The 23,776-nt window shown below is 36.6% G+C and overlaps 1 protein-coding gene across 1 annotated transcript in view; it reads right to left on the reverse strand.

Annotated features, from left to right (window-relative positions):
• Positions 1 to 21,808, reverse strand: part of SCN7A (sodium voltage-gated channel alpha subunit 7) — a 79,826-nt gene extending 58,018 nt beyond the window's left edge. Inside the window, exons 1-2 of the mRNA XM_036090408.2 lie at positions 21,456 to 21,808; positions 3,194 to 3,429 (exon numbers count right to left, since the gene is read on the reverse strand). Coding sequence (XP_035946301.2) covers positions 3,194 to 3,429; positions 21,456 to 21,465 — 246 coding nt within the window. The 5' untranslated portion in view covers positions 21,466 to 21,808. The remainder of the gene's footprint in view (positions 1 to 3,193; positions 3,430 to 21,455) is intronic.
• Between the last annotated feature and the right edge of the window lie 1,968 nt (positions 21,809 to 23,776).

A 23,776-nucleotide genomic window follows, 5' to 3' on the forward strand; every position in this document is an offset into this window, starting at 1 on the left:
AATTACAAGTAGGAACTATAATCTCATCCATTATGCAACATATTGCCAATGATCATTTCAGTTGTGAATTCTAACAGTTACACTTTTCTTATATTTTGATATTGTTTTACAGACTAAATCAAATGGAAAGATTTCTTCTTTTAAACATTTTCATTGATATTTAGGATTATCTACCACCTTTTTTTTTTTTTTTTTTTGCCAGTGTTCTAACAAAGCCATTTGCCACACTCCAGTCCTCAAGTCTTCTTGCAGAACTAATGTAATAGGAAGAAATCATTATCCTAAAGGCTCATGAAGATGCATTTAAAGAAACTCAAATTTAATGAATATAAAAAAAGGTTAATTTTATTTCAAAGCAAATAAGGCATGCAATTACAGTAGTAAAAATGACCCAATTCACTAAGATATTTTATTAATCACTAGTAAGTATCTATGGTATAAAACCCCACTTGTATGTTATCATTGACATAAACATACCTAAAGCAGAAAGTTACATCATGTAAAAGTAATATACTGGGATATAGAAGCGTTAAATCCAGAAATAATGAAAGATCAGAAATATCCTAAAACTGAGTTATATATGTATATGTGTGCGTATATATATGTGCATCTATTATAGATACACGTGAAAGTGTCTACCTATGTGTGTATGTCTTTGTGTGTGTGCATATATATCACATATACACTTTTACTGTATATGCATATCCACTTGGAAAATTCATTTATGATGGAGTAAAAATACATTATATATAATGATATTATACCCATTATAATATAATATAGTATATAATACATAGTATACAATGTAATATGATACAATATAATATACCAAATGATATATATAAATATAATCTATTACATACGTAAGTATCATATTGTATGTTATATATAATTATATATTAGAGGTATCTATGGTGAATGTATATTGGCATTTATATTTGTGTCTATATATATAAATATATTAGTGAGGACAAATATATATGCATTGATATTTTATGAATACATGTTCTAAATGGAAACCAACTGTGTTATAATTCTCCTTAATAAAACACTTTTCCAATATACAGTCTGTGGACATTTTGGCATGTATTGTAGTTATTTTCCCTCTTTCCATTTCAAAAGCAAAGACAAAATAAAAGGGCTCCCCAAAATCTGATTATTTAAAATGTGCTTTCTGTTATTTTCCAGAACAATCTCAAAATTCATACAAGAGGTAATATATGTGTGGGGCACTGGGGTGGTGCAGTTGGTTAGGCATCTGACTCTTGATTTTGGCTCAGGTCCTGATCTCAGGGTTGTGAGATCGAGCCCAGGGTCAGGCTCTGCACTCAGCATGGAGTCTGCTTAAGACTCTCTGTGCTCCTCCCCACCGCGCTCTTGCACTCTCTCTCTCTCTCTGAAATAAATAAATAAATAATAAAAAAGAGGTAATATATGTGCAATCAACTAGCTTATGTTATTGTGAAGGAATAATTCCAGACATAACAATTTTCCAGTTAATGTTTGAGTGCCAAAATTATTTAATTTTAGGATTATTTATTGGTATGCCATCCTTAACAGAATAAACTGAATGTAATTCACATTTTTAATACTTTGTGTCATTATTAATAATAACACTTTTTATACAAACTATCCTTACAATTTTTGGCTTGTTTTATTTTTCAAAATCTTTAGTTTTATCTTCAATAACAAACTTAGATTTGCCTACCATATCTATATATACTACAAAGAACTCAGAACTCTGCCAGAGTAGAGTTACTTCTAAGGTTATTATGTGAAGTCAACTGTTAGGACTTAAGCATAGCAAAAGTGAAAACAGAGATAATTGAGATGAAGAGTTACATTTTCACTAAAATGTTCTGAAGATTTTACAGATGTTTTATAGGTAATGTTACATAATGCCCATGGAAGCTATGAGAGCTACTGGAGTCTTTGTTAATATGTAAATTTACAATGCCAATACTCTTCCACCATGCAAATATTTGAAAGAGTTGTGTTTATGCAAAATCATCACGTTGCCTTCCATCCAGAGACTTTGGTTCAATTCCATTTTGCCCATTTGGTAATATCACTGAATGCTTTACAAGAATATCAAATTACATTTGTCCAAAACAGAACTAATCCTCCTATCCCCCAAGCTTAATCTTTTTTAGAATTATTTCTGTTTTTTAAGTAGCAGTACCATTATTCCAAGCTGGAAATTTTGGCATTATTAGTCTGTCTTCAAATCCTGTTGTTTCTTCTCAGGTTTGTTACATTTTTCCCTCCTCTGAAACCTTCCTATAATCCAGGCCTCTTGACTTCAGGCCTGGATTACCCTCTTTCCTATATCATCTTTCTGACTCTATCTCTTTTATGCAATAGTAATTTAGAGGTCTTCAGATTAAACTTACTTAAACATTGCATTCATCACATCAGTTCATTGGCCATCACATTAAATCCATGTTGACATCTTCATTTCCTCATTCCTTTATTTCCCACAACTTGCAATAGGGGTTGAGTTCTATCATCACCCTGTTTCTTCCCTATTCCAATTAATATCAAGATCTTCCCTTTGTACTGTTAAAATGTGATGTGCTCTCCAAGCTGTAATTCAAATTCTTTTTCTTAAGGAAGACTCTTCCAGCTTTGTTAGCCCACACAGATCTTTGCCTTTACTAAGCATGATTATTCTTATTTTTATCATTTTTGTGCTTGTTTTTGGATTGTTCAAATATTTAGTTGGCTCCTCAAGTCATTCCAGGGATAAGACAGGATGTGAATGTATGAATTAATAAAAATGGTAAATAAAATATAGATTGGTTTTATTTTCCCAACTACTGAACAAGCTTATTCAGTTGAACATTTAAAATTACTGTACATATTATAAAAATTTTATATTATAGTTATTTTAAAATCAATAACCTTAAGTAGCCAATCATCATGCTCCCATAAAACAAGTCATTTACATTAGGGCATAACAGTATAACCTATTAAAAGTAGAGTAACTCCCAACAAACTAACCTACCAGGCAAGGAATCAGTTTTGATAAAAATCCCAAATATTTGTGAAATTTCTTATCCAGTTTTTTATAACTTAAAATAACTCTTTGACTTATTCTTCATTCTTTTTAAATCCTATATCAATTAGACTTTTTGCACATCTGAAAAAAAATAATGAAAATGTAGTCACAATTAGTTCAATTAATCCTTACATTTTTATTCTTATAGTATGGGTCCGCATCTTCCAAGGGCTCCAACAGCATTCCTCGAGGGAGATTCCCATAAACAAATGGAAGCTCTTTTCCAACTTCCAAGTCAGTGTTTGGCTTTAAATCTCTTTGTTTCTCACTGTGCTTTTTAGCAATATGCTGTTTCATAAGTTCAAGAGACTCTCTGGTGAAGGGGACAAGGCCCTTTGGTTCTGGGGAAGCCATTTCCAATTTTGTACCTGCAAGAAATGTATTTTCTTCAGTTCTATATAAAATTTGGGTATATAAAGAAAAATTTTAAATTACAAATGGTTAGGATATGATTAAAAGAGAACAGCAAACTGAATACATGTATTCAAAGAAAATTCCTCAGTTTTGTAGATATATGAGTTGTTAAACTAGGTTTTGTTGTACTTGATACTATACTTGTTAGTAAGTTCATGAGTGACCAGTCCTACTTCATTTACTCATCCACTGAATTCTCTTTGTTTTATTGAAATCTTCCTATCAGTTTCTCCCTCATAATAAAAGAGTTCTAAAGCTCTAGAGATTTTGGGGGACCAAACCTAATTTTTTGTCTCTCAGCTATATTTAACCATTAACTAAACTTTTCTTCTTTAAACTCATTTTCATTGGCTTTAGGCCCCATTCTTCTGTGTCTCCTCTTATAGCTCTGATTACTTCCTTCACTCAGTTCTTTCTCCCAAATTTTAATTTTGATATCCTTTAAAATTCTGCCTTTCTTTTCTGTTATATCCATGTTTTTGGTGAATACATAGGCAAACACTGAATTTCAATTACTGTACATGGATATTTACCAAGTCCATTTCCCAAAACACTCTCTTCCCCTCAATTATCCATGTGACAATTACACCAATAATAGCAATTTAACAAGTGAAAACAAAATTCATTGTTTTCCTGAATGACTAGAATTGTTCTTTAACCTTTTAGCCATAGTAAAAACAAACACACATACAAATACACAAACTTAATACCTTGAAAATTATTCATGACATTTTTGTTTGTCATCAATTCCTCTGCACAAAATAATTTTCTTACAATTATTTTCAATTTATGTATTTAAATATTATCCATTGTTTACATATCTATGTCAAGGTAGACATCTTTATAATTCTATATCTGGATTGTGCTAGTAGTCTCTACAGGTTTCTCGCAGTTCTAAGTCTTTGCCTATTTCAAGTCATCCTAAAGGCCACTGAAGTTAGTTTTCATTAAATATAATTTCATGCATCAATTCCCCATTCATGAACTTCATTTTATTCTCTCACATAAAAATATGTTCTTTTGCTGATTTTCTCCATCCTATTTCCTATTGAACACACCTCACATATCATATTTTATTGGGGGAAGTCAAAACGCTTTGAATCAGTACAATTTATAAATACAAGCTACGGATAACTGATGTTTGCTCTTACATATAAAATCTTCCTTTAAAATATTTATAAGCTTTCAAAATTGTATTCCTTACATGGAATTCCTTAAATACATATTAAATAGTTTCTTAATGACTCATGGTTATAGACTAATATAAATAAAAAAATATCATGAACCTTGGAATTAAATAGAACTACATTCAATTCCTAAATTCTGTCATTAATGTTCTTAGTGGTCTCAGTAAAATTACTTAATGTTCTTGAACCTGTCAGTCATAAAATTGGGATTCCTTCTCAGGTTAAAGAAGGATAAAATAGAATAATATGGGTGAAAATGCCGCGTACAGTGATTGGCACACAATAGGTGGGAAGTAAATGTGAATTTTCAATTGTGATAAGATTTTATATCTTAGAATAATGGGCCAAATCTAATAGAATAAGATATAGCAGGAATACATGTGAGGTTTTGAAATTTGAACCAAAACAACCTATCTGTACAAGTTCAATAGATATGTTTTTGCAGAGAAAACTGCCAAGGGATTTTACTTAATAATAATCGCAATATAAATCAATACCGGTTTGTTTCTGTCAAAAAAACTTAATATAACTTTTGTCTGTTTTGGAGGAGGCAGTCTTTATTTTGCTGCGTTCCATAACCACACCCGAGAGGCCTGTATGTAAACTGAAGGGTCTTCAAACGGGATCCGAATGTTGATTAGACTCAAATCACACCATCTATAGACCAGTTAAAAGAATGAAGGCTATGTTAGTTGAAAGCAGAAAAGACTCAAGTGGAACATTATCGATTCCAAGTATCTCAATGATTCCCACATAGAAGAGAAATTAGATTCAAGTATTATTAAAAAAAAAGAAAAGATGAACTAGGATCATTGAGCTGAAGCAGAATACATTTGGCTTAAAATAATAAAGTATTTTTTAAATAGCTGTCAAGACATAGAATAGGACGATTTGGACATTAATCCTTCCTTATAACTAGCAATATGAAAGCATGCACTTCTTGACAGTTGGGTAGAATAATTTAAATGGGTCCAAATATTGATTGGTTGCAACCTTATAATTTTAGAACTTTCCAACCTTAAAATCTTTGGATTGAATTTTCAGAGTACCACATGACCTAAAAGTCTGGGCTAACTATTAGCTAAACTGAACCTATGCAGCATTGAATTAACAAAATCAAAAGCATCTTTTTTCTTTTCAGATTACAATAAAAGTACTTCTTATATCTTATATTTTTAGGATCCACTGTAACTGCTAACAAATATTATTAAGCTTATATATGTAAAGAATATTGTCCCTAAAAGTAGATACAAAGGGAGGTTCAAACTTATTGCAAAGACACTGTTATTAATGAAAATATTTTTGAACACTTTCCATTGAAACCTCAAAATTAAATTTGCAAGCCAGCCTTTTTTTTAAGCTTATTTATTAAAGTAATCTCTATGCCCAACGTTGGGCTTGAACTCACAACCCCAAAATCAAGAGCTTCACGCTCCACTGACTGAGCCAGCCAGGTGCCCCTGCAAGCCAGTCTTCTTATTCCATTGTACAAATATAATCTTTTTTTCTCCTGTTATCACCTCATACATAGCAAAACAATCTTTGGTTCCTTGTTCTGTCACCTACTAGCTATGAGACCTTGATAACGTAGCCTGTCATACTTTCTTCATATGTAAACTTTGGGATCCCTTATGTATCTCACAAGGTCATAAATATTAAACCAGACCGTATACAGAAAGCCTGGGCCACAGTACTGACTTTGCCAATGTTAATTCTCTCTCCCAACTCAGTCAGTTATCCCAGAAGCCATCTCTAGTAATGATTTTAAGGTTGAATGAAACCACTCTGGGTTGTTGACTAGGTGAATGAATAGACAGTGGGCATTCTCTTCTATGGTATGACGGAGAAAGGCAAGCATTTATCAAATGGAACTGGCTTGCATCCTCCTTTTAGATGGCTAAGTGCTGACTTTAAATTATTGATCATTACATCATAATTCAGTGAAAGCATTTCTGTGGGGAATTTATAAAATATGGTCAGGCAGTATGCTTTCCAGTGAGTGATCTTAATATAATGCTAAAGCCTGAAAAATATAGAAAGATTAATAGTTAATCTGTCCATTAGAATGTCTTTCTAAAAAACTGAATAGCTAAAGTAAGCTTTTGGCAAAAATTGTATCAAAGTCAACTCGGACTTGGCTTCTAACAAGTTCCAGTTGTACTGATATTTTATATTGTTGATTAAAAAGCAAGCCAATTCTCTTGGACATCAGTTGAAAGTCGCACAGCCAGCATCAGTATGGAGGAAAGAGATGCATTCTTTTGAAAAATATTCTCCTTAAAACAAATTTCAAACATATGAAGTAAGTCAATATTTGTCATAATAATAATGGCAACTTCACTTATAGTTACAATTACTGAGTGGCTACCATTGGAGAGGCACTGAACTAGATGCTTTTAGTTCTATGATCTCATAGTCTCACATATCCTTGTGGTCACCATTCTACCAGTGAGGGAGCAGAGATTGATGAGTTTCATGATTTCTCCATCACTGTAGAGCTAGTTAGGTGGTAAAGGGAGATGCTAACTCAGGTATGTCTAAATCTAAATTTGGGCATCTTTAAACTACACCACAAAAAAGCTATAAATTTTCAGACAAGTGTAAACAATCGATACCTCTGTGTAGCTACCTTAGACATATCCAAAAACCAATGGGCTTACTGGGATAATTTGTTTCACTGACTAACTGACCAGTTGATGTCATGTGAGACTGTCTGGAAATTTTCTTTTTTGTAAATGTCAAAGTCAAATATTTTGGAAAATTTTGTAAAATTGAAGGTGAGCTAGCATAGTGGACATTAATTTGGAAGGGAGGAGGTGCTGCTTAGCATGTGATCTTCTACATAGATTTAGAAAATTTGTTATTGTATGAATCATGGTGGGAGACCTCCTACAACAGAAAGTGGAAAGGACCAGATAATGTAGATAATGACTTTTCCAGGGTCTCATGGATCTAAGGAATGACAACATGACCTTGCCAAGCCAATCAAATGCATCAGCTCAAGATTTCTAATTTTGATTTAATGACACAAAATAAAAGAGGCAGTGAAGAATCCCTTTTTTGCAAGAGAGGCAGAAATTTCAGCAGAAACTTTCAGCAGTTTTGGGGGTGATAGTAGCAAAAGAGGCAGTATCAGTGACCAGTGCTGTCTTTTTGGTTGTCTGAGCAGAGGTGTTCTGACGCCCACTGGCCTGGTTCTGCCTTATGATGTTGGCTGTGATCTTGGCTCTGACTTAGTATACTCTGCCTATGCCCCCTCCCCCTATTTTCTTTTGTAGATACCCAGATTTAGTATTACTGAGATTAAGTTTATTTTCCCCAGACTAATTTTGTTATTGTCATTAAGCATAATTTGAAATATTAGTATAATATAGAATCTACATAAAAACTAAATAGTTTGCTTCAAACAAGAATGGAAAAATAGAGGTTATTAAATAACTGATACAGGGAACTTCGTGGAAAATGTTTTTTTCCCCCATTATTTTCACAATTAGGGTGAGCATTCTCTTTCTGTTAGTCATTTTAAATCAAATTTAGAACTTACTTTCCATAAAGCTTTTGGAGCATGAAAGAGTGTGCAAATGAATTTGGTTTTCATTACAGGCATTTTGAAGTTCAGGCATTCTCTGCCTTCTGGTTATGCTGATGGTGTGGGTTTTGTGTAGTTTTGTTTTTCTTTTATCCTGTATTATTTGGGGAGTATATATGGGGAAGTTCAGAATTGGGCAGTGTCCATTATCCTTGTTCCATATACTTCTTATAGCCAAATAAAACTTAGATGGTTCAGTGATTTAAATGAAAAATAAGTTTAAAAAAATCTAAACAATGAGGGGTGCCTGGGTGTCTTAAGGGTCTGCCTTTGGCTCAGGTCATGGTCCTGGGGTCCTGGGATCAAGCCCCACATCGGGCTCCCTGCTCGGCAGGAAGCCTGCTTCTCCCTCTCCCACTCCCCCTGCTTGTGTTCCCTCTTTCGCTGTGTCTCTATCTGTCAAATAAATAAATAAAATCTTTTTTAAAAAATCTAAACAATGAAAGTTATAAAAAGAAAACTTAAGTGAACAAATTTATAATAATTTAAAAAAGGAAGTCCTAATTTAATGAAGCAAACTACTGGCTAAGATTTGGGGAAATAAGCACTCTAATATGGTAGTGTTAATAGTACAACTTTTCTAGAAGGAAATCTGGAGCTAGTTATCTAAATTAAAATGTATATACCTCATCCTAGCAATTTGAGTAATAGAAATTTATTTCATTGGGGGATGGCTGGGTGGCTTAGTCAGTTAAGTATCTGCCTTCAGCTCAGGTCATGATCCCAGGGTCCTGGGAAGGAGTCCTGTATCAGGCTCCTTGCTCAATGGGGAGCCTGCTTCTCTCTCTGCCTGCCATTCCCCCTGCTTGTGCTCTCTCTCTCTCTGACGAATAAATAAATAAAATCTTTAAAAATAAATAAATAAAGCAGTATTTTCTAGAGAACATATTTAAAAAAAAGGAATTTACTTCATTGGTAGACCTCAAACCAATTTCTATGAATAAGATTGCTCAGAGTAGTATTTTGATAGCTAAGAATAAAGCAGTCAACATGATCTCAGGTGCAGCTACTAAAATATATTTATACACACACACACACACATATATATATATATCTGGATCATATGACTTACTGTCATACCATATAAGGTATATGGAATATGGAAGAAGTACCAGTTTAGATTAGGGATAAGAGAGGTAATGTTTTGTATTTTTGGGGTTTGAGGTGTATCTGAAATATCCAAAATCAAGAATTCAGATATTAACTAGAAATTTGGATCTGGAGCTTAATAAAGACAAAATGTATATGTGTGTGTATATATTTTATGTACACACATAAATATATGTGTATATATTAGTATACATATACATATATATACCAAATATGGTCATATGGTTATATAGATATATAAATAGTTGAAATCAAAAAAGTATAATAGATTATGTATACTAGCAAATGTGAAATTCTTTATAGAATGATATTAAGAACAGCCCATTGAAAAGCATCTACCTATCATTTAACATTTGTGATTTTAAAAAAGTTTATAAAGCAAGTGGTTATATGTATCACTACTAATAAGTGTTTTAAATCAAATGGATAAAAAATAAGAGATATCATAGTCGAAATATTGAAAGCACTTAAAGAAAAGTGGCATACATTAGGAAACAATAATAAGATGATTACTGGCTTCTCATCACAAAAATACAGAAACCAGAAGACTGTGTAATAATGTTTTTAAAGTGTTGAAAGAAAAAAAGGTAAATCTAGAATTCCACATAAAGCAAAAGTATCTTCCAATAATGAAGACAAAGATATTCTTAGATGTTTCAGATGGAAATTTAGATCTTCAAGAAGAAATGAAGAGCAAGAGAATTGGTAAACATGTGGGAAAATATAAAAAATATAAAGCATAATTATATTCAAGAGAATAGACAGAAAAATAAAAACTGTGGCATATTATATAATAGAACACAACCCCAGCAATAAAAACAAATGAAGTAATGATAGACATACAGATGAGTAAGTGCCAAACATTACACTGAGTGAAAGAAGCCTTCCAGCAAGTATCACAAACTACATGATCCACTTTATATGAGGTGCTAGAACAGACAAAACTAATCTCTAGGTGTGGAACAGGAATTTAGTGGGAAGGATGATATACTTTCTGGGGTGATAATAACGTTCAACAGCCTATTAGGACATCAGAGCACACAGGTGTACATGTTTGTGAACACTGACCAAATGATACCCTTAAAGTTTGTGCATTTTCCTTTGTTTTACCTTTAAAAAACCCATAAACAGGGGCGCCTGGATGGCTCAGTCAGTTAAGCATCCAACTCTTGATTTCAACTCAGGTTGTGATCTCAGGGTTGTGAGAGGGAGCCCTGCATCGGGCTCTGGGATGGGCCTCGAGCCTGCTTAAGATTCTCTCTCTTTGTTTCCCCCTGCCCCCTTCCAAATAAATAAATAAGTAAAAATAAGAAAATAAAAGGCCTGTAAACAAATACTGAATTCTAGTTAAATGTATGAATTATGAAGTGTTTATGGTGAGGTCTGCTGGTATTTGCAACCTATTTTGAAAAGCAATATGGAAATATGAAGAACTGACAGGTGGTTTGAGGAATGCATAGATAGATAAATGATAAACTAAATATTATAAAATGACAACTGAAAACTCTAGGTTCTGAGTGTATGGGTGTTCATTACACAGTTCTGTCAATTTTTCTGTATGTTTAAAATATTTTTAGAATAAAAATTTGGAAAAAATGTTTGGTTCAGGAGCTAGATTATCTGAATTCAAACCTGGGCTTTAGCATTTTCTAACTATGACCTTGAGCAAAGTACTTAACCTCTCCATTCCTCAATTTCCTAAACCATAAATGTGAATAGGAAGTGCTTACCTCACAGGGGAATGTGAGCATTGAGAGAGTTAATAAGTAAGTATAAAGCACCTAGAACAGTGTCTGCTGGTTACTACACAATAAATACTAGCTATTACTATTTTTAATCCTTTAAAGCATGGTAATTTTATTTTTAGCCATCTTTTTAATTGAAATTATGATATTATTTCATGGAATTTATAAAAAGAATGGGCAGAATGTTATTTAATTTCTTTTTTTAAAAGATTTAATTATCTTAGCGGGTAAGGCAGAGAGAGTCTCAAATTGACTCCACGCTGAGTGTGGAGCCTAATGCAGGGCTCGATCTCACGACCCTGAGATCATGACCTGAGCTAAAACCAAGAGTTGCTTAACTGTGCTACTCAGGTGCCCGTTATTTAATTTCTTATTGATAAATCAAAGTAATAATAATATTCAATTATAATAATTGCAATACTATGACATCCTTAAGTAATTTTTAAAACTCAAAGAGTTCTGCTTTTTACATTTTCTTCTGCTTTACTTATTTATATCTCTTTTATCATCAGACTTCTAGATTTTATTCCTGCTGCTTACAAGTTACTTGCTTCTATCTGCTTCCTCTTCTAACGATTGCCTCCAGCTTATTAGGTGTAAACATCATTATAATAAGCTAGAGATGACAACCAACCAAACTTTACAGTTCTGGTTCTTCATAAAACTTCTCCCTCCTCCCTATCCCTAAGTGTCATTATTTTCTTATCCTGAGATATAGCTGGAAGGGTTGAGATTGATGAAGATTGACTCTTGGATAAATAAGGCAGAACACACATCTCTTAAGATTCCTAGATTCCACTCAGCTTTAGGAGAAGCTGATGCTATTTCTTTTTATCATAAGTATAATCTAAATCATGTCTCAACTACTACCCAATGACTTAATGTCCCAAGGGTATAACTATTTCTATGTAAGTGGACAGATTGGAAGGCAGCTGGCTGGACAGACTTAACATAACATAAATAGCCTTCTAGTCCAGGAAGCAGACAAGCTCCAGTCTCCAAAACTGGCTCAGGCTTCATTCCATTTATTGCATAGCTAATTTATATTTCTGGATTCTTTGTGTATTTGCATCTCTTCACTCCAGTTGGTGATCACTTTGTTTTATTCCAACTATTTTTCTTGCCCCTGGAATTGTTTACTCTTTCCTGACTTAGATGACTTTTGATTTATAGCTCTGACCTTTACATTCTCTGTAATTGTGTTCTGCCCAGAGTTTAGTCAATTTCGGCTAAGGCTCCTCAATATGTGTGTCTGACCTAGTACTGACCTACTTTGGGGGTCCCAGTTCTGGGCTTTTGGGGGTTTCAGATTTCATGATTGCTCACTTCTATCCTTCCCTAGTTCCCCTGTCCTAACCCCTCTCAGACCCCTTGGAGCACATTATTGGAATATGTAATCTTGCAGAAAGAACTGTGTTCTTATTTTCATTTATAATTCTATATTTTACCATTTTAATTTCAGATATATTTAATAATTGAGCTTCGATTTTTCTTTAAAAATTGTTTTTGCATTTTGATATGTCATTTATGGCAGTAAGTTTAACCATAGTGTTTGCTTTTGACATAATTTATTTAGCAATCATTTGTGGAATATATACTCATTAGGTGCCAAGCACTGTGCCAGACAGCAGCGCTGGAAATATTAATAAAATATAGTCACTGAATTTAAGGACAATGGGAGACAGACTTGTAAACAAATAAGAACCAAGTCATCTTGGTCATATCTGAAAACTAAGCTTCGGGGCGCCTGGGTGGCTCAGTCGTTAAGTGTCTGCCTTCGGCTCAGGTCATGATCCCAGGGTCCTGGGATCGAGCCCCGCATCGGGCTCCCTGCTGCGCGGGAAGCCTGCTTCTCCCTCTCCCATTCCCCCTGCTTGTGTTCTCTCTCTGGCTGTGGCTCTCTCTGTCAGATAAATAAATAAAATCTTAAAAAAAAAAAGAAAACTAAGCTTCAAGAGAAACAAAGACTGAAATTAAAATCATCTCCAACATGTCAAAATTTCCAATAATCTCAGAAAAATTAATGTCTCTCTTCTTGAGAGAGGAGCAGCCAGAATGCTTCAGAATGACACAGTCAATACACACAATAGAATTAGAAGTTCATAACCAGGGTCAGATAACAAAGTCTCTCTTTTTGCATCTGATTGCAAACTTAGGAAGAACAATGAACAGAAGGAAAAGTTAGTGGCAGTTGAAACACCAGGAATGGATGCAGCTGACTGGGAATAGGATCTCAGTGAGGGTCTCCTGCCTCACTAAGGAATGCCACTATATATAAAAGTGATAAAGACAATAGAAAGTGAGGTTGCCAGGAACACAAAAGTAAAGTTGATTCTGCCTTAAATATTCCTACTCGAATCTCCTAAGACAACAAAGGTTTTGATCCCTACCAATCAGTCTGTGAAAGGGGTCTAACCCAACATTCCAAACCCCTCAATGTCCCAAATTTCTCCAGATGTTCTCAAAACTTCTACTGCTTTGAGAAATTGACCTCTAGAATTTCTGAATTATCCCTTGTTACTCCAACAAAATGAGCAAGTTGTAAAGGAGCCAGGATCTTCCTAGAATTGTATTCATAGTGAACCCAATCTGTCAGATCCTTGACCAAAAATTTCTGACCAGAGGCCATGTTAGGGCTCAACAATTGAGAGAAAAGTACCCTTTGTTACTTCCCAGAGGAATGCAAAGGGGCTCTCTCATGCAACCAGATTCTATAACTTGCCTTCAATCCTCAAGTACTTGATGCAACTGGCTCCAAGACCTGACCCTGGTTTCTGTTTAAAAAAGTCCAAACTGGCACTCTCCCTGGAGCTTTTGGGGACATTCACAACTAGCTGACCTCCATGAGCATCCTCTTAACCTGCAGTGAAACTGTTAGATTTCCTTGAACCTTCATCGTTGCCCACCTTTTGAGCAGTAGAACTAAGCTCAGAGATCCACGAACTCTGCCCAAAATCTGTGACCAGATGGAAGAGTTCAAAACCAGTTGTCATGGAAGGCCAACCACAGACCTCTGGCACCTAGTTTGGCTCTGGGTTAGCTTGAGATGGGCACAGGACCTTGAACAATGTAGCAGACCGTGGGCAGCTGACTAGATGTGAATCCTGGGGCCTCTAGGAGGACAGAGAAGGTGAGAGGTGAGAGTTGTATGGAAAGAAAATCCTCTTAATGCAGCTGATTTGAATTATACCAGCTCTTGACTGCATATTGGAAATCTCCTGGTGCTAATATTGAAAATCTAGGAAGCAGCAGCCCAACCCAGACAGACAATATCAGCATATCTTGAGCTTGGGCCCCTTGAGATGAATCTAATGCAGCTTGCCAGACAGAAAGAGTCTTTTGGCAGATAGCCAGGCTTCATCCACCCACCTTTATAAAGCAAGCAGAGACATCATTACATTTTGGGGGATTGTTTTTTTCTTGTCTGAGCTCCTAACTATGAGAGATGAAGCTATACCAGAATTGCTAAGGCAAATACCTGCTTTAGGACATAACTTCTCCAGAAGATCCATATGTTTTTCACCTCTTTGGGTAGTTTTTTTTCCCTCAGCTCTAAAACAGTCCTCATTCTCTGGGTGTTTATTTGGCAATGATCTTACCAGATGTTGCCGTTTTGCCACAGAGATCCTGGGGCAAAACAGCTCTAATGTTTGAAATCAAAGAAATGCAACTGGGACATCCACCTTATCCTATTGCTTCCAGTTCCATCCAAGATAATGAATCTATCTTTTTCTTCTACTCTTCCTCTTGTTTCCAATACATCTAATTTCATATTTAAGTAGCATGGCCAAAAGTCACAGTTTTGGAGGACAGTTTGGATTTATGCCTATTGTTGAGAACTAATTATTAATAACATTCTTTTTCCTTTTCAAAATCATCTTTAGCGGGATGATGAATGACGCAGCCATCCAAGCAGTGAGCCAACGTTCAGCCTCTTTAGCTGAGTTCCCAGGGAAGAGGCTACGTGGATAGAATTCTATATCGGCAACTGCAGCTGCATCTTCTTAGAGATAATGAAGGACAGGGAAGAAAGAGGATTCCAGAAGTCAATGTTTTTCCTCTTTTCTATGTCATTCCCTCTTGCTTCCCCATCCCTTAGTTTGATTCCCAAAGTAGAGCCTGCCAATAATGCAGTCAGGCTGGGGAGACAGATTCCACACATGTAGGAAATGATTGCCCAGGACAGGCACAGCTCCCTTACTTTTCTCCCACTTTAGGGAATGGGAAACACTGCATCTAAATAATCAACCTTTATGCTTTCTGGGAAGCTGGAGTTGATCCTAGGATGAGCTAGAGTAGCTTTGCCAAAGAGAATTATGAGATGTTCTACTGTATACCAGATAATATATATTTATTCTCCTAATGTATTTTCTAAAAAGATTTATAGTAGCTTACAAGGGTGTAGATCAGATAGCAAGATAATATAAATTAAGAAAAATGAAGCAAAAATAAAAATAAGACAGTGGATCCACAGAATAAGGATAATATCCCAAATGCCAATTTCACTCTGACATAGAATAGGAGATAAGAGTAAAAAGACTTCTCACTTAGTTTCCAAAGTATTTTCTCTATCAGACATGGACAATGCATCAAGCCTATTGCACCAATGACATTCAGATAACTTTTAAAAAAAAGTAATGATAGTAATGACAAGGCTGATAAACAAATTAACTAGAGACTGGAAGGTACTACATGCATAAGTGAAGGAGACAGAGTTAATGTGATCATTAAACTGAATCTATAGTGTTGAGAGTGTAGGAAACATACCAGCTTCAGTGAAGTGACCAATTTAGATTGACATTTTTGTTCACTCAGACCACTTAAATGCACTTCCCATATATATTATGGCTTATATTTCATCTTTCCCACATTCTGTGATGACTCACAGCTAAATTCTCTGGTATAGAGCCTTTTCCCTTAGAGCTCTCTCTCCCCTTTTTTTCTCCAGGGTTTACAGCTTAAATGATATGAGAGGCATTGATTTTTTCTTATGGAGGGTACAAAAATAATATGATTGTCTTTTAGGAAGCGGAAAGCTATGAGGAAAGATGACTGAAGCTCATGAAATTCTGACAGATATGGATAAGATTAAAACAGTCAATCATTTTTATAGTAAAGCTCTAGAAGACATCATTGAAACTCTTCTCAATGGATGCAATCTTGATATGGAAGCAACAGGCATCATCCTTACACAGTTCATCTAGGAGTGTAAATAAGCACATTATTTTTTCTGTTTGGCAATAGTTTCTAAAATAAAGCTGCATGTACTCATGGGCCCAGCAATTAACTTGTCCTATGAATATTCTTGTTGAAGTTTGAAGAAAGTATGTTTGCAAAGATGTTAATCACACTATACTTTTAGTTTCAAAGACTAGAAACAACCAAATAGTCTAACCTAAGAAACTGATACCATAAATTTCAAAATGTTGCTATCATGGAATGCTATTTAGTAATAATGAAAAATGAGATACATATGTCTGTGCTCAGATGGAAAGATTCCCAAAATAAGTTAGTGAAAAACCTAATGTTGAAATTGGCTTGCATTGTTCACCTTTGAAGTATTTTATAAGAATTACATACATAGTGTTATATATGCTAGTGAATGCTTAATGATCCCCCTCTGGAAGGAAGGAAGTTGCTACATCTATGGAGAGGGGTTGTAAAAGTGTCAGGGGATTTTGTCACCTTCTGGTTAATATTTCTATACTACTTGAACTTAATTTACCATGTATATGTATTACCAAAATCCAGAAACGGAGAGTTTACACACTGAAGGCTTGGGAATAAAGAACAGATGGACCAGAGTGGCACCAATCCACCTGGAATTTTGTAGCTGTCTCTCCTCTTGACTTGAACTGACTTGGTTTTCTGCTTTTTGATTATTTTCCCACTTTAGCTGCTTACTTCTTACTTAGTTTTGATGATCTTGCTCCTACTTTTTACCTCTCCTGAGCATACAGTCTATCTCACCTGACTTTCCCCTTTGTCTTCGGACCTGGATTCTTCCTGTAGCCCTGCTCTGTTCCCAGGTCAGTCTATTTTGGCTTCAATACACCCACTTAATTCTGGACTCAACTCCCTCTGACAATTTCAGCCAAGTATTCCTAGAATATATCATCCTGCAGAGGAAAACTGTAAATAAGTAACTTTCAAAAACATACGTATGCATTGCCATTTTGTTTTGATTATAGTCCCTAAGAATTATAATCCAGGAATTCCTCTGGATTCAAAAACTAGGAAAACACCCTTGTAAATAAATGAGTACCACCAAAAATCCCAACAGACAGGTCCCAACTGTCCCTCAAATAAAAAGATCTCTTTTGAGGACTGAATTCCCCCCCAAAACTTAGTAATCTTGGATTCTAGTAATGGTTCATTAAAATAATCAGGAGCTGAGGTCTTCACAAGTATTTTCTTGCCAGGGTGGAGGAGTGCAGGTCATATACATTCAGAGTGGTACAATTTATACTGAAGAGAAGAAATATGGACAAAGGTATCATGTGACAAAATCTTAGTGTCTGGTCTCAAATTCACTTACCAGAATTAGCCCAAAGAAAGCTCAGTGGACATTTGAAAGCCCTGAGTGGGTGCAGGACAGTAAGCCATGGTGTAAAATGGAGTCTCACCAGGGTGAGCCATTATGACTAGTAATGGAGGCAGGGAAGGCTTCCAGGAATATGAAGGAAAGCTCCCTCAGTTTTAACTAAGCCCACTTGAACTTCTCTATGGCAGCCTTATGGTTCACTAGCATGTTTCACTTATTTCTATGGATACGATAACAACTTCCAAGCTGTGCCTGTCCAGCCCACCAAAACAAGAATATTGGAGAAATGCCAGAATCTTTACAGAACTAACTGTTCTTGTGACCCTAGTCAGTCAAACCCCTGACCAGAAGAAACTGGCCAGAGTCCATTTAAGAGCTCAGGAAGGAGGAATGAATTCTTGCCCCTGCTAGAGTAATACAAAGGAGAGATTGTTATATATGTAACTTCTATACCCATCAGCAATCCTGAGGCCTTTTCGCCTATGGTTTTAGATGCAATTAGATCTATGGAATACAAAATTAAAAAAAAAAATCCAAAACTGTCACATTTACTGGAACCCTGGAGGTCTCTTACAACTGGCTACTTACCTCTACTTCTGATCATTCTGAAAGAGTTGGTCTGCTTTTCCAGGATCTACTCCCACCTCAAAACTACTCTAGCTTTTCAAATGTAGAACCAAACACATAGATATTCAACTCCTTCTCAAATTGAAGAGCAACTTTGAAACATATTGGGGTGAGACTGGATATGGACCAGAGCCAAAGTTATAGCCTATAATCAGGTGCTTGGACCCTGCAACCTCTGGGAGAACTCAGAGGATTAAAGACTGGTGGATCAGTTGCCTCACTCTGGCATTTGAAGTAGAAGGGAAGAAATATTCCACTCAGCACCATATATTCAACCACGTACTGTGGCTCCCAAATCAGCATCCTTCGGTTCTAGTTTAAAACCAAATTCTCTGTCCTAATCTCGGACTTTTAAAGTCATAATTTCTCTGGCCCGGGTTGAGGGGGTGTTGGTGAGGGGTGCTAGCTTCAGCATTTTGGCCAACCTTTTGTTTGATGTTGATATAGTCAGTGTGGCACCTGCCTGCCACCACAATGATTGTGGTGTCCACAGCTGTCCACAGAGTGGTTACCTTCAGCTAGCAATAGGCTGAGTCAATCCAGTCAGGAATACTCTGTATGTAACAGGGATAACTCTTTGCAAGGCAAAGGAGGGATCTCCCGCTGGCATGGAGTACAACTAGAATAAGCCTGATTTATAAATAGCAATGAATGAACAAATCCATGGAAATTATGATCCCAGATGGGCCAAGAGATACAGACCAGCTGAAAAACATCCCTAGAAGCCCTCAGGTGAAAACTTACTCTTCAGCCTTAAAGGTTTCCTCCTTCAGCATTGCAGAGGTGATGACTTACTTGCCTGGCCTTGGTCAACCCACACTAATAGAAGAGAAAGGGGCCAACTCAGGGAAAAATGAGATCTGTACAAGTTCATATGATGGTGGATGGCTACATTGTTAATAGCTAGTCAGTGTGGGCGGGACTTACAGATATCCTCTCACAGCTGACCAAACTGATACTGGTTAGTAAAAATAGTGGGACAAGAGTCCCAGAAATCAAGAACATCGCTTTTATACTAATGCCCCCACCATAAGCTTTTAAGAGAGGGTCTATGATGCTAGCTATAGGGTTGTCAGTCAATCTTTGAGTAGCCGCATTGTGGTACAGATCCTATCATAATGAGATCTAGGACTGAGATGTATTAGGATACTTCTTGCCTAAGTAAGGTATTGAGCAAAATATTGCTGTTTCATTCCCAGGGTGCTTTAAAGCTGTATTCATCCTACCTGGGCAAAATTAGTCAGAGTGTATATCAACTACCCTACCAGAGCCTCTCCCACAGGAGGCTGTGAGACAGAATGCCAGGATGTTTGGCTCTACCTTCTGCTCCTTAGTGGAGACTGATAAACTGCAGCAGGTCGTGGGGCCTGCCTATGTCACTGGGGGTCTATAGGTCCCTTTTCTTGAGCCTACATCCAATTTCAGGTTTTTCTCCTCTTGTTTTCAAACACATCGATTGGAAAGAAGGGGCTCACAGTACCTCTTTCCCTGAGTCCAGGATTACAATGAATCCCAGCAGTTAAGAGTAGAATATTGTATACCTAAACTTTCTTTTCTCCTACATTAATTAATGGGCCAAATAAATTTAGCAATATCCAATATACTTACGTCCCAAGAAGTAAGACCACATACCTAAAATAAAATTTAAAGCTAAAAAGAGGAAGAGGGTAGAGCTTATTTTGAGAATATTCAAAAGTATTTAAATATGAATTATTAACCATGGCACACAATTTTGTGAAGATGGAGTCTCACAGGTTAGAATATACTTTAAACTGTAGAGGTGCCAAGAGATCAGAACCTGGGTTTGAATTTCTTTTCCTTTAGTGCACTGTAGTGAGGCTGTCAAAGCCCCTTTCATTTTTATATAAACATAAAATGAGAGCTAGAATAATGAAGTGGATAAAAACACAAAACAATTCCTTATACAAGCAACAGTTACACATGATATTACATTTACAAAACCCTTCATGTAATCTGTGTTGTTCAGTCCTTATCAGGATATGTAAGCTTTTGATGTGTCATTTACAAATAAGAAAAATAAAACTTAATCAAAAGTTAAATAACTCATTTCATTTTTGAAAAGTGAAAATCAATTTTTATAATTCTAAATCTCAAAGTCTTTATTGGACTTCAGCTTAGTATTGATTAGCCAACCAACCTCAACAGATTACCTATGGGTCTTATCTTCTTGATTTGTAAAACTAGTGGCTGGATTTTAGAAACTTTAATTAGAGCTAGAAAATAGCAGGTATGGTGCACAAGACTCTGTTTACTACATGGCCCAGATTCTTTCTATTTTGCCAAAAACTACTCTCCTGAACAATAGCCAGGAAGAAAAGTATCCACAAAAATACCACCCAAACTTCTCATTTCAAGAGAATTTTCTGGCCAATATCCAAATTTGACTCCATCATTTCCATTAATAAAAGGAGCATATCAGTGTGTCATTCCACATATTTTTATCATTTGTCCTGCTTTGACCAATATCCTAAGTATTGGAGGCAACACATAACAAGAGTCACAATGAATACATCATCACTTCTAGAAGAAAACTTCCAGAAGGTATTCAGTTTACAGGCTAACCAAGACAAAAACAGAAACAAACCTGTTGATCCAAACAATACCAAAATGCCCAGCCATTTAAAGTGGGCACACCATTTCCCATCACATCTATGGCTCTGTTTTTTTTTTTTATTTTTTAATCTATGCCTCTAATTTTATACTGTTGATTCACATATGAAAAGCACCAATTTTAAAATCACTAAGTTAATTTAAAATAAGAGACAAGATTCCTTCAAAGTATACTCCATCCTGAGTAAGCTTTTATTCCCTCTATTCTATCATTGTGTCATGTAACCTAGAAGTCATTGCCATATAGGGTTTCTAGAAATTAGAAACTCTTAATTTCTGCTCTGTTAGTGTAAAGCATCTTGGCTTCAGAAGCTTACCTGGTGGGATGAGAAAACTGACCGGGGACACAGTGCAGAGTAAACATCCGCACACCAATGCTGCCTTTGAAGTAGCTCTCTTAATTCAGGTCCAGAATCTTAAATCTACTGCTCAAGACTCTAAGGATGTATATGGGGTGGGGCCGGCTGGGGGTGGGTGGGAAAGGGTGGCAGCAGATGGCGGCTCTCACCATCCTGGGGCTGGGCACACAGCAAGAAAAGGCACTTACTTGCTACCATGTGACGGGTCTCCAACAGCGCCTGAGGGAACCCTGAGAAGCAGAACTCCCTGGAGCCCTTTTCGCCTCCTGGGCTTCTTTTTCTTCCCGGATCTCTCGGGCTTTCCAAGTTCTGGTTGCTTAGGAGGTGTTGCTAGGCTGGCGTCTCTCCTCACCAGCTGATGCTACAGGTCACGACGGCTCGGCGGTGAATGGGCCCCACTGGATTCCCAGCTAGAAACCGGGTCCCTGGGGTGGCTGCCCAGCCACTGGCCCAGAGACCCCTCCTGGCCAGATGCGCAGTGGAGCCGCGCCTGCCGCCTTGATGCTGTGTTTGTGTCTTTCCCACTCCTCCCTCCCATCTCCCGGCCACGCCACCGTCTCCCCCGCCCTCATCCCCAGGCCGGTGCGCGACTTGGCCATCCAGACCGGGCGTGGGCGGGGTGATGGAGACCGAGACCCGCAGCCGCCACCGCTTAGGCCTGACCGGCAGCTGCTCCGCTCGGGTCTCCTCCACAGCTGCTGGAGAAGGGAGGGGGCGAGAGGAGGGGATCCGTGAGGAGGGGGAGCTGATGCAAGAGCATGAAAAGATGGAGAGGATAGGAAGAGGGGGTATGCAGCTAAGGGTTTTGGAGGGGTGGGAATAAGAGAGAGAGGAGGGGAGAGGGAGAGAGGAAGACAGCAAACTCAGGTCTTCACCTCCAGTTGCTTTCTCTCTCCCCTTACCTAGCTGTCCCAGTAGAGCTTGTCAGGGGCAATTGTCGGCCTGCAGCATTCAGATCTGAACATTGCTTAGGGGTGTGGGGGTGGGGGGTGGGGGTGAATGGGTTGGAGCTATTACAACCTCACTCTGGATTTCTTTCCCGCTCTGGTGACTTGAGATACAAAGGGCAGAGGAAAAATCATGCATATTTGGAAAAACTGTGTGCAACAATCAAGTTTGGGGGTGAAAAGAAGAGCTGTTGGACCTTCTTTCCCAAAGGGAGTTTGGAAACTTTGCTACACCACAGAACGCTCATTTTATAACCCTATCTTGTTTGAAAATGGTGAACTAATGAATCGTTGAACATTACATCAAAAACTAATGATGTACTATATGCTGGCTAACTGAATATAGTAATAAAAAAAAGAAAAAAAAAACAATTTTTACAACACACCAAGAAAAAATAACAAAAATGAGGAAAAGGGAAAAGAAATCGTGTATATTTGTAAGAAGCTCTAATTGTATATTCCAGGCATGAGACAGAAGGGTAAAGTGGAACGAAACTAACACTGGTTCTATGCAAACCGTGTCAGGGACGGCATGTTTCATCCATGACTCACAGAAAAGGCCTTGTTACATCTTTTTGTTTGTTTAAATTACACACTTGTTATGAAAGATTTCAAACATATACGAAAATACAAAGAAAGTGTAACAAACTCCTTTGTACTCATCACTCCACCTCAATCACACTGCCTCAACTATTATCAACACGTAGCCAATCTTGTTCTATCTATACTTGCCCCCTCACCTTGGATTAGCTTAAAAGTAGTCCAGACATCATAATATTTTATCCAAAATTATATTAACATAAGACTCTGAATAAGTTCTTTAAAAATACAACCCCTTCAATACAACCCAATACGATTATCATAACTAAAAATTAACAATTACTTCATAGTGTCAAACATCCACTTGATTTCTTTTTAATAAACTATACAGTGGCTAACTGAACATAATAAAAAGAATGTATAGATTATCGTCTTCTCTTTCCCACACTTTGTGATGGCAGTACAAGTGAATGTTCTAGTGCATAGAACTTTCTTTTGGGGCAATCCAACTTATGCATCCCTTTTCACCCAGGAAAATCTAAGCATCTTGCAGTACATTAAAACATAAGAAACATTTAACAAATTTAATATTAAATATTTTAAAGCTTAAATAATATACTTGACATAAACTGCTTTGTATAATGTGTAATGAACACAAGATGCTGTGCAAACCAAAAATAGAAACAAGAGACAAATAGAAGGGAAACCAATGATGTTGGATTGATCTTCTGAGCTGGGCAATCATTTTTTGTTTTTCTGGAGCAAATATGTTGCTAATGTGGGAAAAAAGGCTGAAGAAAATTATTAAATTTCCTTACTACTTGCAGCCCACTGACAAGTCCTTGAAACAGGCAGAGTGACATTCCTCTAGGGACTCAGCTGCCTCAATATTAATACTTTGCTACGGGCAAAAGAAAACCCTAGCCTGACTCCCAGGATCCTGTAACTTTAACATATAAAAATTCCTTTGGAAACTTCCTTTATCTTGTGTTGGCAATCATCCCCCAAGCATATGACCCTCC

Source organism: Halichoerus grypus, chromosome 4 (genome assembly GCF_964656455.1).
Source record: "Halichoerus grypus chromosome 4, mHalGry1.hap1.1, whole genome shotgun sequence".
In the NCBI taxonomy this organism is placed as follows: domain Eukaryota; kingdom Metazoa; phylum Chordata; class Mammalia; order Carnivora; family Phocidae; genus Halichoerus; species Halichoerus grypus.